This window comes from Colletes latitarsis, chromosome 11 (assembly GCF_051014445.1).
Source record: "Colletes latitarsis isolate SP2378_abdomen chromosome 11, iyColLati1, whole genome shotgun sequence".
NCBI classification, from domain to species: Eukaryota; Metazoa; Arthropoda; class Insecta; order Hymenoptera; family Colletidae; genus Colletes; species Colletes latitarsis.
Genome location: NC_135144.1, coordinates 13,557,838 through 13,572,212, shown reverse-complemented (window position 1 = coordinate 13,572,212; position 14,375 = coordinate 13,557,838). Strand labels below are relative to the sequence as shown.

At 33.4% G+C, this 14,375-nt stretch overlaps 3 protein-coding genes across 3 annotated transcripts in view; 1 reads left to right on the top strand and 2 right to left on the bottom strand.

Moving 5' to 3' along the window:
• Positions 1 to 14,375, top strand: part of Brm (ATP-dependent helicase brm) — a 39,348-nt gene that overhangs the window by 2,635 nt on the left and 22,338 nt on the right. The window lies entirely within an intron of this gene.
• On the bottom strand, positions 711 to 3,059 carry LOC143348493 (uncharacterized). The gene is made up of 6 exons (XM_076778737.1): positions 2,856 to 3,059; positions 2,171 to 2,304; positions 1,838 to 2,100; positions 1,396 to 1,501; positions 1,139 to 1,290; positions 711 to 1,016 (listed from the first exon to the last, which is right to left on the bottom strand). The coding sequence occupies exons 1-6, from the start codon at positions 2,922 to 2,924 to the stop codon at positions 895 to 897; spliced, it is 846 nt and encodes a 281-aa protein (XP_076634852.1). The 5' UTR covers positions 2,925 to 3,059; the 3' UTR covers positions 711 to 894.
• LOC143347387 (uncharacterized) lies at positions 3,516 to 11,764 on the bottom strand. Its single transcript, XM_076776496.1, has 6 exons — positions 11,494 to 11,764; positions 8,401 to 8,534; positions 6,408 to 6,664; positions 6,116 to 6,221; positions 4,845 to 5,005; positions 3,516 to 4,751 (listed from the first exon to the last, which is right to left on the bottom strand). Exons 1-6 carry the CDS (start codon positions 11,557 to 11,559, stop codon positions 4,633 to 4,635), a joined length of 843 nt encoding a protein of 280 aa, XP_076632611.1. The 5' UTR covers positions 11,560 to 11,764; the 3' UTR covers positions 3,516 to 4,632.

Sequence of the window (14,375 nt, the reverse complement as noted above, 5' to 3'; positions counted from 1 at the left end):
GTTCAGTTTTTCATACAAGTAGGATGTGTCTTGTAAAATTTTTTGTGTAGTTTTGTTTTTGAACATACAGTGTTTTTGTGCAATATAGTTTGCAGTTTATAAAGATATACAGTTGTATGCGAAAATGGAAGAATTATCGGTAGAAGAGTGATGGTTATTATCATGAAACACACAAATTGGAAGACAATTGTTATGTATGAAAAATACAATAGCAATAATTCCACAAAAATGAAAACATGCAAAACTCTTACATTCAAGGAGTTGTGCGCTTTCATTTATTCGTTTTGATGATGCTAATACTCGAGCAGAAAAGGCAGCTCATAATAAAAAAGCTTCTATTTCTAATATACAAAATCGAGCTTCGAATGCCCATATAATGAGACACGTTTCTAGAAAATTAGTAAATATTTCTTCTACTTCGACTTCTACTTTGCACATTAAGATGCAAATAGATCGCAATTCGTAAAAATTGTTCCGTTATTAATCAATAATTATAAATTATATTGTTTATACTAATAAATATATAAAAATAACGTGTTTTGTACAGTTTCTTTCTAAAATGTTTATTATAACTTCTTGAATTATATTTTGTCTTATGAGTACCGGTGTACACCTGTTGTATAACAAGCGTATCAATAAGTTTGAACATTAATTATTAAAAATTTTTAGTATATATTCTTTTTTTCACAACGTAAATGTACATAAAAGTGTCCAAAAAATGGGAACCTGTAACGGTTGTATAATATTTGTATAGGGTCATAAAAAATTATTACAAGAGATGTACAAATGAGTACCCAGGTACTTGGTTGTCTACACAAGGGTTAAAAGAGGATAAATCTCAATTCCCTAAAATAGCTTTCTACATCTTAATGGTATTATCTAATTTAAAAAGGTTTATGTTAAATTTCTATCGATAGCTTTTAAATCGGCCCGTTTAAAGAGATCGACCAGCTGATCAGCAATCTGATGGTTGCAAGCTGCTATAACTCTCGGTTTTATTAAATTTAATTCTCCGCCTGAAAGAATGTAGCATTAAGGTTACGAATTGAAGTAAAGAATTAATATGATTCACAAGACGTTAAGCCATTTAAATACATATAATATTAAGTGATTTATAATCACTGTATACAATACGTACCAGCCGTATCTATTACCGTTCCTCCAGCTTCTTCTATTATCAGTTTCCCAGCAGCAACATCCCAAGCATCTATACTTTCGATATGATATGCTTCTATTGCACCCATTGCAACATAACATAACGTAAGAGCAGCAGTGCCTAATGATCTTATTCTAAAAATAGAAAATTACTTGAAGTGATTGTCATGTTATTTATTCTAACGTTATTCTTTGAATAGGGGGAGGGGTGGACGATTTAACGTAAAAATAATAAATTACCCGTGAGTCCCTTGAATTAAAGCATGCATTCTACTATATACAGTGACGAGATAATTTGAATCTTTGGCAATCCATGGTTCCATTGCAATTAATGTTTGAGATAGATCTAGAAAAATTAAAGATATATAAACACCACTTTAATATTCATACTGTTCAATCATCATTTATATATATTATAATATCATTTATTTGTACTATTAATTATAATTATTTGTAAAATACACTTTATTCATAATATCTTACAGAATTTTTAAAGTAATTCACGCTAACCGCTACCGACCAACTCCGTATTAAAAAATCATTGTTGTTATAAGATTGAATTAAATTTATTTTTACAATTTAGAAAATTAAACTTAGTTTTTCTTCGTCGAGTTAACTATTTCGATAGTTTTTTGTTTTCATTAAGCTTTACCTACAATTAAAGTTTTGCAAATGAATTTACCTGTAACGTCCGATGTTTTTATAGGGTGTCCATTTAAAAAAGCCCCTTTCTGCCTTTTTGCAGAAAAAAATTGTCTCATTAGAGGATTATACACCATACCAATTTCGATTTTTTTATTTATCAGTAGCGCCAAAGAGATACACGTGTGTGGAAATCGATGTACGAAATTTGTCGTACCATCTATAGGATCTATGATCCACGTTGGATCATTGGACAGCTTTGGTAAACAACTTTCTTTCGCAGTCGTTTCTTCACCAATAAACCTACAAATTCATTGTTACATTTCTTAAAGTAAATTGGTTAATTTCTTTCTGTTTTCCTCTATATGCTTACTTGTGCTTCGGATATATTTCTGATAATTGTTTCTGTAAATCATCCTCGATTTTTTGATCGTATTCTGTGACAAGATCCCAATCGATCCTTTTAATTTTTACATTTTTGTTTAAATTAATGGCAGACTCTATTATCTAAAAGTTAATATTTATTTTACATAAAAAAAGTATTGAACTTCTTATTTAAAAAAAAAAGAAAATTTATTTTCGAAACAATAGAATATCATTTTCTTTTTGTTGAAAATTCTAAATTTAGTCAAACAATATGTAATAAATATTTCTATTATTCGTGTAAGTTTTTCGTAACAAAATCGTTTAAAATTGAATTTTTTAACAAATTTTTAACGTTTTCTGTTGTAATCGGATTAAACGATTAATCCCAAGCGACAGAAAAATATTCTATCAAATATAAAACTAAAAAAAAATAAGGTGAAAAATTTATAAAATAGTTGTACTTCTGTTAAGATCAATTAAAAAATTTTCTTTAAACAAACTCTTCTTAGCTATATTTATAAATAATTGTGCCACTAAATTCTTGATCCTTTGCAAGAAAGAAATCAGAAAAATCAATATCGCTTGGCTTTAAAAGGATAGTTAATTTTCGTATTTAGAATTCACTGATCGATAGCTTTGTCTAATATTACATTGTATGTTGTAAATTTTTTCTATACAATATGCACTCGTACTTTTCCTGCTTTTAGAACTAGCTCCTCGGCGACGTTGTAGTATTCGTCGATGTTGTGCGAGTCGGTCATACTTGTCGTAAACTTTGCACTATTTCACCAGTGATTAGAAATAACACGACTAAAAATGCCGTTTTCTGTGCACGTATAGTACGTCAATAAGTTTCTACCTGAACTGACTGACACTGTAACGATGCACTGGCTGGCCTATATAGTGACTAGAATGGAAGAAAGAAGAGAGCGGGGCAAAAGAGATATACCCACATAGGAGGGGCAAAAATCCGTAATGTCTGATTTACCTAACGTGTACGTTACGTGTTGGTTATTATACATGCATAATGGTATTTCTAATAACGTAATCACATGGTTCAATGAAAGAACGAAATCTCAGGGGTTTCACCCACTGAATCATACCTAGATGATTCGTTGTTATTTTTCTCTACCTTCTACGTCATTGATACTCGAATCTTTATGACGTGTTATTTCGTCATCGTTATGCGACGAGATAAAAGAACGAGACACAATTTTATCGTATGTTTTTTTTTTATTTTAAGCACAGGAACCTTTTACATTTTCTAATCTGCGTAGTTTAACTTATACAGGGCGGAAAATTTAATCTAAAACGTTGGATCATAATGAATAGGGTGTTCAGTCATCCCTGGGAAAAATTTTAATGGGAGATTCTAGAGGCCAAAATAAGACTAAAATCAAGAATATCAATTTCTTGACTGAGGCTTCGTTAAAAAGTTATTAACAATTAAATTCAAAAATTTCAAATCGTTCTGGAAAAATTATTTTCGGTTGCGGGGGTCAATTATAAGCATTTTTGGTGAATAGGCATACCCCCGAAATCCTACCCAATTTCTAGAAAAAAATACCAGAAGGTGTGAAATTTTTCGACGGAGAAAGAAAATTTCAAATCGTTTTGGAAAAATTATTTTCGATTGCGGGGTTCAATTACAATCATTTTTGGTCATTACACATACCCCTGAAATTCTACGCACTTTCGAGAAAAAAATTCCTTATTAAAAATATAGTTTCTAGCCAGAAATGTCACTCTAAAATTTCGTGCGAATCTTTAAAACGTCATAACTTCTGAACGGATTGGACGATTTTAATGTTCAAAAAGCCAAACGACGCATATTTTAGTGTAGAATATGTAGCAATTATGAAAATATTCGAAAGGTTGTTCCTTGGCCCCGTAATGTTAGAAAAACCCCATAAAAATGGTCCAATTTTCAAACAGCTATAACTCTTATAATAGTGAATATATTTCAATGAAACTTTTTTCCGAAGTAGAGCCCATAGATACCTACAAAAAAGTACTAAACAACTTTTCTGTACAGCGTCAAACAAAATTATTAAAAATCAAAAGCTGATTTTCAAGAAAAATCGACAGCTGCTGAAATTTTTCGGCGAAATTGAAAAGTTTCAAATCGTTTTGGAAAAATTATTTTCGGTTGCGGGGATCAATTACAGTCATTTTTGGTGAATAGACATACCCCCGAAATCTTGCGCATTTTCGAGAAAAAAATTCAGTACGGACGGAACTTTAATAACTTTTTAACGAAGCCTCCATTAACAAATTGGTATTCTTGATTTTCGTCTTATTTTGGCCTCCAGAATCCCCTATTAAATTTTTTATATTATAGGTGTAAAATTTAACACCTTTTCATTTTGGCGAATAGATTTTAAGACGAGTAACGTTATAACATAATACTACTGGTAGGAACGAAATGTTTTGTTCTATTTTAATTCTAATCGCAATATCGAACGTGGATTATTTATTTCTCTTTTCTACTCTTTGGTCAGCTTCATGAATAATTCTGACGATTTCTTTTGCAATGTTTTGATTACAAGCTCCGATTGCACGGGGTACCATAATGTCGATCTTCTCTCCTGTAATTTAAGCGTGATCTTTATGATGATTATTTCTGTATTGTGCGGTAGTAAAAACTTAAAGAAATACGTGCACTCGAACAGTTCAATTACCTGTTACACGGTCGAGGACGACACCACCCGCTTCTGAAATTATTAACGACGCTGCGGCTATGTCCCACGTTGAGATTCCTGGCCCTTCGATATAATAAGCTTCTACGATTCCCAGCGCGACGTAACACAAAGTTAATGCCGCCACGCCAAGCGTACGAATCCTTCGAGGAAGAATAAATCGCAATAGAAACGGTTTTTTCTCTGATTGATTTCGGAAACGTTTACTATTTAGAAATTAACACTAGGTTTACGGTACGCGTCAATTTTACGCATTCAGATTCTGAACTTAACGTTATAGGACCCATAAATATTATTTGTTAGCAATTTATGTTGAATTGAATTGATGTAATGATACGGATGTATACTCTAATTAAAAGAAAAACTGTATTTTAATGCAACTTTCAACGTAGCGAATTATAATAAAAATATGCGCAACGAGTGTCCGTAAACCTAGTGTTAAACGAATAGCCTTTCAGAGTAAAGTTTACTAATTAAAATTATTTGAGAATAACTATAAACCTAAATAACCTAACCCGATTCGACGAGAACTGGCGGTAAATAAAACAGAAAGTTCACGTGATCGACGCTGCAACCGCAGATGAGTGGCTGCCCGACGTTGTTGCTCAGGGACGCTTTCTAACGATCCCTGGGAAGGGCCCTCGCATTACGTATTAAATCCAATTGACCATGATTTGATCGCAAGTTAAAAATCATATCGCAGTAAATAATACAACGCGCAGGTTTGCGGATGTAAACAAATTTATTCCACGAGTCATTAGTAGGTACATGTTACGGTTGAAAATTGGAAAAAAAGTACATTGAATGTGTTGCTCAAGTTACTGAACACAAATTTTGGTAATTAGACCATAATCTTGATATATTAATCATTTATAATTAATTTAGATTCTGATAAATTGTGTATAGTAATAAATAAATAAATTAAATGTTGAAATATAGTTCTCCATACTTTAATTTGTATTTTCATTTGCCACTTTATTTACATTATTATGTAATAACATTAAATATCATATTAATATTGAGAATGAGTATTTTTTGTTTCGAAAATTAGCTTCTTTTCTACTATGTAAAGATCTGAACATTACGTTTCGGCCCTGGGCAGATCACACGTCGCTCGCGTGCAGCTGTTTATATTTCTTGCCAGTTTATAAGTTAGAATGAGATTTCGTTGTAATAAAAATTAAAATAAGACGTTGCGATTCGGGACGAAAAATTTGAATTAAAAAGAAAGATCGGATTTAGAATGAGCTTACCCCTGTGCTTCCAAAACAATTGCTTGTAATCTTTCGACAGTCTTTTCTTTTAAGTGGTCCACTTTTATGAAACCACTTTCTATGCAAACTAAAGCTTTCGACAAATCTGAAAAGAGTAAGTCAAATTACGTTCCATCCATTGAACTAATTCATGAGTATTTTCTTTCAAGAACAAATACATATCGAACGAGTATATTGTTGTTTGTTAGAATTAATCTTTATAAAGAATTTTAGCATTGATGCTTCCGATCATAAGAAATGCAGTTAATAGTGTTCGTTAAGTCCGGTTCACCTTGAACTTCCGAAACCTTTATGGGCTTTCCGTTCAAAAATGCACCCCGTCCTTTCCTCGCGGTGAATTTTTGCTCGAGAACAGGATTATAGACGATACCAATCACCATTTCCTTCTTAATTGCTAAACCGATCACCACGCAAGTATGCGGAAAACCGTGAATAAAGTTGGTGGTACCGTCGATAGGGTCTATGATCCACGTAGGATCATCCGTCAACTCTGGAAGATCCTTTCCAGTTGATTCTTCGCCTATAAATCTGGCAAAAGTGTTAAACGTTTCCTATCTCTCGTAGACACTTGACTAACGTTTCTCGATATATGCTTATGCGGGGAGGTGAATTCTATAAATTCAACTGAGACAAGGAAAGAGGATGAACGAGTGAGATACAATACTATACAGGGTGTCCGGCCACCCCAGGGAAAAATTTTAATGGGAGATTCTGGAGGCCAAAATAAGACGAAAATCAAGAATACCAATTTGTTGATGGAGGCTTCGTTAAAGAGTTATTAACAATTAAATTCAAAAATTTCAAATCGTTATGGAAAAATTATTTTCGGTTGCGGGGGTCAATTACAGTCATTTTTGGTGAATACACATACCTCCGAAATCCTATCCACTTTCGAGAAAAAAAATCGGGTAGGTGCTGAAATTTTTTGGCGAAAAAAAAATTTTTCAAATCGTGCTAAAAAAAATATTTTCGGTTGCAAGAGTTGATTACAATCATTTTTAGTCATTACACATACCCTCGAAATCCTACTCAGTTTCGAGAAAAAAATTCCTTACCGAAAATATAATTTCTAGCCAGAAATGTCACTCCAAAATTTCGTGCGAATCTTTAAAACGTCATAACTTCTGAACGGATTGGACGATTTTAATGTTTAAAAAAGCAAACTACGCGTATTTTGGTGGAGAATATGTACAAATCGCAAAAATATTCGAAAAGTTGGTCCTTGACCCCGCAAAATGAGAAAAACCCCATAAAAATGGTTCAATTTTCAAACAACCATAATTCCTACAATTGTGAATATATTTCAATGAAACTTTTTTCTGAAGTAGAGCTCATGGGTACCTACAAAAAAGTATTAGAAAACTTTTCTGTACGGCGTCAAACAAAATTATTAAAAATGAATAACGAATTTTCAAGAAAAATCGACAGGGGGTAGCTGCCTAAATTTTTCAGCGAAAAAAAAAAATTTTGAATCGTTCTAAAAAAATGATTTCTGGGTTCTGGGGTCAAATACAATCAGTTTTGGTGAATACACATATCCCCGAAATCCTACGTACTTTCGAGAAAAAAATTCAGGAAGGTGGACAAATTTTTCAGCGAAATAAAAAATTTTCAAATCGTTCTGGAAAAATTATTTTCCGTTGCAGGGCTCAATTATAAGCATTTTTGGTGAATAGACATACCGTCGAAATCGTACAAATTTTCGAGAAAAAAATTCGAGTAAGGGGACAGAATTCTCGACGAAACTAAATAATTTCAAATCGTTCTAGAAAAATTATATTTGGTTATGGGGGTCAATTACAATTATTTTTGGTGAATAGACATACCCCCGAAATCCTATCCAATTTCCAGAAAAAAATTCCAGAAGGTGTGAAATTTTTCGACGGGGGGAAAAAAAAGTTTCAAATCGTTTTGGAAAAATTATTTTCGATTGCTGGGTTCAATTACAATCATTTTTGGTCATTACACATACCCCCGAAATCTTGCGCATTTTCGAGAAAAAAATTCGAAAAAAAAATTTAACGAAGCCTCCATCAACAAATTGGTATTCTTGATTTTCGTCTTATTTTGGCCTCTAGAGTCCCCCATTAAAATTTTTCTCAGGGGTGTCCGAACCCCCTGTATACTGTGTGGTACGCTGACTTTAAGTCCCGCGGGACGGCACAGGGGCAAGAGGAGTCGGACCGCCCATTTATCTATCTCCCTTGCTCTCAGGGGGGGATAACAACGGACATTCGTATTACTATAGTTGGGGAAATATTTACCTATGATTTGGAAACTTCGTTTTGAGGTTGCCTATGATAATGTCTTCTATCTTACGATCATACTCTGTTACCAGGTCCCAGTTGCCTAGTTTTTCGTCGACTTTCTTTAAACCATTGATGGCTGTCTTGAGGATCTTTAGCAATAAAGACGAGCAAACTAGTTACTTTTCTCGCAGTTAAATATTTTACTGTGAATGCATTCATATATTAGGTCATCCCATGTGTTCGTACTTAACCTAAAGCGATATTTTAAACATAATAATGGAATTTTATGAAAGACAGTAAATCTCTTCTCGTTCGACAACTCCATCTCCTTCCATGTTTGAATTTCGCGCCTTAAAATGTATAGGGTGTGTCGTTTAACTCTTTCACCTTAATTTTTCTTGCGAACTACATGTTGTATAAAAAAAATATTTCGAAACAGAAGTTGTTTGGTATAAAGAGGAGCACACATGGCAGCAATGAATTTTTTGCTATTTTTCTTTTTTACCAAAGTACGATGGTCACCTTGAGTTTTTTAGTCTATTGGGTACAGGATAAACAAATTATTAAAGTGCATGGGGTAAAAATTGAATATTTATCGAGATACTCTTTAGTCGATTTTTAATGCAAAAAAATGTTCAAAATGCTGTCCATTACAAATGCAAGTATGCGGTTTTCCATATCTTCGATGGTTGTAGGTAGCTCGCGATGAACTTCAGTTCTTAAATAGCCCGCAAGATAATAATTGAGCGACGTCAAATCCTGTCGTTTTTTGATATTACTCAATTTCATTATGATGGGGATTACGTCCGCGTCTGCTGATAACTTATCACTGCGGAATTGATTCGTGCATTAACAACATTAGAAGATTCTGTATGTCTGTAAATATTGAAACTGAGGCGAGCGTTGTGTGGAATTCTCATCCACAAAAGTTCCCTTATCCTTCACCGGAGAATATTTCGGTAACTATTAATTTCTAAATAGGTGACCTTCATATTTTGATAAAAAAAAAGAAGAAAATAGCAACAAATTAATTATTGCCATGTATCCTCCTCTTTGTACCAAACAACTTTCGTTTGAAACGTTTTTTTTTATAAAACATGTAGTTTACAAGAAAAATTAAGACGTAAGAATCGAATGACTCACCCTGTACATGCATAATGTGATCGTAAACGTGTTAATTAGTGAATGTTACATTAAATTAATTCATTATGTAGTAAAAAAACATTCATTTAATTAAATTAAGTTTGAATTAAGTGTAAATCTGGGGAAATCTGTGTACTAGACATGCACGCGAATGTGCGTCATTCCATTCATAGTGTTTTCCCATGTGTTAATGAATTCCTCTTTTTTCATTGCTCATTCTTCCGTGTATTTAACGATCGCTTCTGCTAGTTAAATGTTTTATCGCTCAAAATAATCAAGCCACGCCCTCGAACGTTTCCGGAAAAACGATTCAAGTATAGAAATACATCATTAAATGCACTAATATCTTCGTGGAGCTAAGAGGCTTGTTCGTTCTGTGTCAGAGAGCGAATGATTCGCTTGTTATTTTGAACCATTTATTGTCTAGTTATTGCATCGGTATAATTAAGATCAATAAATTGTTGAACAACACGTATTTATTTCAGACAAAAAGTTGTGTGAGATAACTATTAATTCAGCAGCTTTAATTGTTGCTCGATAATGGAATTAAAAATTAGTAAAAAAAAAAAAATCACTGCCTTCAAACGAACTGCTGCTTTTGTTTACAAACAGTGTCGAAGGTCCTAGACTTAAAGTTGTCTCATTTCGTTACAGTCAAGGGCTGATTGCAATAGTTGCAATGGCAATGCTTTTGCTGCAGTTGATTAATACAACTTACTATTTATTAATATTATACAAGCAACAGTGCTAACAAATGAAGCAGACTGTGTTTGACAATGGAGGACCCCAATTGTTCGACTTCGTTCTTAACGGGTTTTTGCAAGATGATATATATACACGTTCCTAATGATATGTGTAAAACATTAGGTTTAGATATTCCATAATTTTAAAGATATAAATAATTAAAGTTATGAACTTTCAATATATACCACGAGTATAGACTGTTGCTATCGAGGTGGCGTTGCTGAGGTGAGAAAAGTGTCTGTCTCGTAAATCCAAGGTCCCGAGTTCGATTCCCGTTTAATGGCATGTTTTTTTCTATTGTAAAAGTTTATCGCGTTCACAGTGTACGCGATGTTGAATGGTAATTGCCATGTATGCAATAAAAACTATCACTATGCAAAGACTCATTAAAAACGAAGTCGGGACAATCGGGGGGTCTTCCTTTTTCCCCCCTTGTAAATGATCGTATGGATCCAGATGAAATTGGTGATACAGTAATGAAAAATCGAACGAAAAAAAATCGTTGTTCTAGAATTATGTCCCAGTAGTGTTAGTAGACGGTGTTTAGGATCGGAGATAAAATATTTCTCGGTAAGGGAAATCTACCGCCTGTGCATGCATATATTCAAATAGTATTTTCTCGTACAGTCACGGGCGTTGCACATACTAATATTACATAAGTAAACAAGTAAAATAACGATTGGAATTGTACGTCGGAAATACGCTGCTGCATATGCACAGGATACACTCTGTCGGAGGAAGATGAGTTTCATTAAATCGCGCCACAATTAACTTTGTCGTTATTCTCGTTTCACTCTTTGGGGCATGCTGGGATTAAAAGTATCCCACCTCGAGATATTGCAATAGCTGCATGTGCATAGGTTTATATTTCGTCTAATTTATGTAAAGCAGTTGGTAATATCTTCAAGAAACGTTACAAATGTATTCACTTGTGTTGGCAACATTCAACATGCCAATACAGGTTCATCAATTGTTGCAAGCGGAAGGTTTATCGCGACAATTATTATTTTTTTTTTTTTATATGTTTTTAAATTATGTAATACCTTTATTTTAAAACGCAATAAAATTTCTATGTAACATGGATCTATTTTATTATCTGAAATCCTGTACCGCGAAGAGTTAAAACAAAAACGAGTTTCGAGTGTTTCTAGAATCATTCCGGAGTAGAATGTAAACGAATGGTGGCAGATCTCTGACGGATAGTGGTTCGAGTGTGCTTACTTGAGCGGCGTCGTGAGCCAGCTTAATGGCGAATTCGTAGTATACGTCCTCAGCGTAACGCGCCATGGTTGCGGGCTTCCTGGTGAACGGTGGATGCGAGATCCTCAACGGGAAAACGCATCGGCGGTTACTGCGTTGGGCGGAACAGCATCGTGTACTTTTTATTCGATTCAGAACGCGTTGCAGGAACGATTCAAGGATGACTTGGGTCTATCGATTCGCGCTCCTCCGACTTCCACGAGCACGTTTTCGGTTCACGTTTATCCACTTCGTCACCGCAGACAGGCATTTTTTTTTGTTTTCTAATTCCGCGCCAAGATAATGAAGCTGGCGCGCGGTTACATGATTTGATAACGCGATTAATTTAGCAAACATACGTCTCGATAAAAATTCGTGGCAACGTCAACGCCAAACAGGTATAATTTATTGGCGATAAAGCCATCTGGCTAATTCCACTGCTGTCTTCTTCTTTCCCAACGGGTAACGACCGTCGTGTTTCGAGACCAATGGAATGCGGGTTTCGCGACACCATTTTAACACGCCAGTTTTCCATGTCCAAAGATGTCCTCGACTTTTGTTCAAATTATAACGTGAAGCATTAGAAATATCCAATGATTGGTGAATTTGTTATTTTACAAAATTTCAAATTGAAGTAGCGTTATTTACAATTTTACAAGTACCAGAGTCCCTCCGTTGTAAACAATATACGTTGTGAGTTCAAAATGTCGGTCACCGGTGACCACCGTGGCAATCAACGTGTTAAAGTTAGATGAAAATACATTAACAGAGAAGTTTTACATGATGGATTGTTCTTTATTGTTCTGTCTTTAGATCAGTTTTGTAATTTGAGAGTGGAATTTTAAATGGGGAAAATTTGAAGCTGATTTGAGACTGTTTATTGATATTACAGGGATTTACTGCTAAGGTTTACTGCTAATCTGTAGTTTGAAAGAGAAACGATTTAAAAACAATTTTTCTGTAACACCGAGTTGTACTAAAGTTTGTTTGTTTTACAAAATAATTCGTATCTTTTATTCAAATCTTTATAGTGGAATATTTCATGCAAATTCTTAATTCCTATGAATATATAATCTTAAGGTATTATTTTCTGAGAATGAGGTTACGAAAGAGTCAAGATCATTATCAGCGTAGTCAGCAAAGTGCAATACAATAGTAGTAACTGCATCTTATTACAATGATAACTAATATCAAGATACAAGACTGATTTTAACATATTTTCGCAACACTGATTATATAATTATCATACATATGTTTAATTTAGTGTATTATGTTATTTGTATTTGATACAGTGTCCATTGCTATTTTTTAATTAAACATGCAGCTTCCACTATCGATATCTTTAATGCAAAATTAGTAACAAGATTTACAATGTTTGTTCGCATTGTTGCCATCTTCAGTATTTTAAGCTTCCATTCTCATTAATTAATTATAAAAAGGAGTCGTTCCTTTCATTCTGAAACCAATTTAATTCGCAATTATTTGCACATAATATTATTATAAACATTTATTATACAGGGTATTCGGCCACACATGGGAAAAATTTTAATGGAGGATTCTAGAGGCCAAAATAAGACGAAAATCAAGAATACCAATTTGTTGATGGAGGCTACGTTAAAAAGTTATTAACAATTAAATTAAAAAATTTCAAATCGTTCTGACAAAATTATTTTCAGTTGCAGGGGTCAATTACAACTATTTTTGGTGAATAGACATACCCCCGAAATCCTACCCACTTTCTAGATAAAAATTCGAGAAGGTGTGAAATTTTTCGATGGAAAAAAAAAATTTCAAATCGTTTTGAAAAAATTAATTTTAATTGCGGGGGTCAATTACAATCATTTTTGGTTAATAGACATACCCCCGAAATCTTGCGCATTTTTGAGAAAAAAATTCAGTACGGGCGGAACTTTAAACGTTAATAACTTTTTAACAAAGTCTCCATCAACAAATTGGTATTCTTGATTTTTGCCTTATTTTGGCCTCTAGAATCTCCCATTAAAATTTTTCCAGGGGTAGCCGAACACCCTGTATAAGCATTGGTTTATTTTTTAAAATTTTCTAAAAATCTGGTCATTTCATTGTTCGAAGCCTTGTACAAACTCATGAAAACGTAAGCCTTTACTATTTATCGTTGTGTAAGATTTAGATTCTTTATTATATTTTTTACCAAACCTTTTATTTGTCTGGAACGCTCATTCAACCGTAACATTTTCGCAACTGCAATGCGATACGACTGTGAATTGTATTGTATGTATTTACTCTCGGCCAACCTTTGATCATACTTTAGTGTGTCAGCAGCTATTTTTCAAGTAATGTGCCATTCGCAACAGGACACGCGGAGGCTCGACTTGATTTATAATTGTTCTTTTTTTTTTCCAAATCGCATTAACATACCTCCAGCCGGTAAAATAGTTAATTAATTCATTCATTTTCTAGACGTAACCTCAGGTTTCTTGGAATCTATATTGATTGCTATAAAATTATGCAATGGGGACATTGAATATTCGTTTAAAGAAAAAGAGATAAACAATAATTGTTGATACCATTTTTATATGGTTTATAATAATGTTTGAAACACATTTAAGTAGAACACTAAGTAGAAAACGAACGTGAGGTAAAGGAAAGATAATGGAAATTCAGTAAAAAAAACATCGTTGCATTTCTTGTTATAAAGAAACTAAAGAATTTAATAGTAAAATTGCACAGGATATCACGAAAAGGGTGACAACATTTTGCAATAACTGTTCCAACAAACCATTATATCTCCCTTCCTTCAACAAAATACACGTTACTTGAAATTATAAATAAATATTTATTCTATATCTTCTTTGTATACAGACTCTTGTATACATTTTGTTTGA

Bases quoted from the DNA above. Each gene is read 5' to 3' on its own strand.
- LOC143348493 (XM_076778737.1), bottom strand. From the start codon at position 2,924: ATGACCGACTCGCACAACATCGACGAATACTACAACGTCGCCGAGGAG. The intron at 2,101-2,170 runs GTAAGCATATAG...ATGAATTTGTAG, and splicing joins GAAATATATCCGAAGCACAA to GTTTATTGGTGAAGAAACGA. The intron at 1,291-1,395 runs GTAATTTATTAT...TTCTATTTTTAG, and splicing joins TTAATTCAAGGGACTCACGG to AATAAGATCATTAGGCACTG.
- LOC143347387 (XM_076776496.1), bottom strand. From the start codon at position 11,559: ATGGCGCGTTACGCTGAGGACGTATACTACGAATTCGCCATTAAGCTG. The intron at 8,535-11,493 runs GTAAGCACACTC...TTATTGCTAAAG, and splicing joins TGGCTCACGACGCCGCTCAA to ATCCTCAAGACAGCCATCAA. The intron at 6,665-8,400 runs GTAAATATTTCC...CACTTTTGCCAG, and splicing joins ACGAAGTTTCCAAATCATAG to ATTTATAGGCGAAGAATCAA.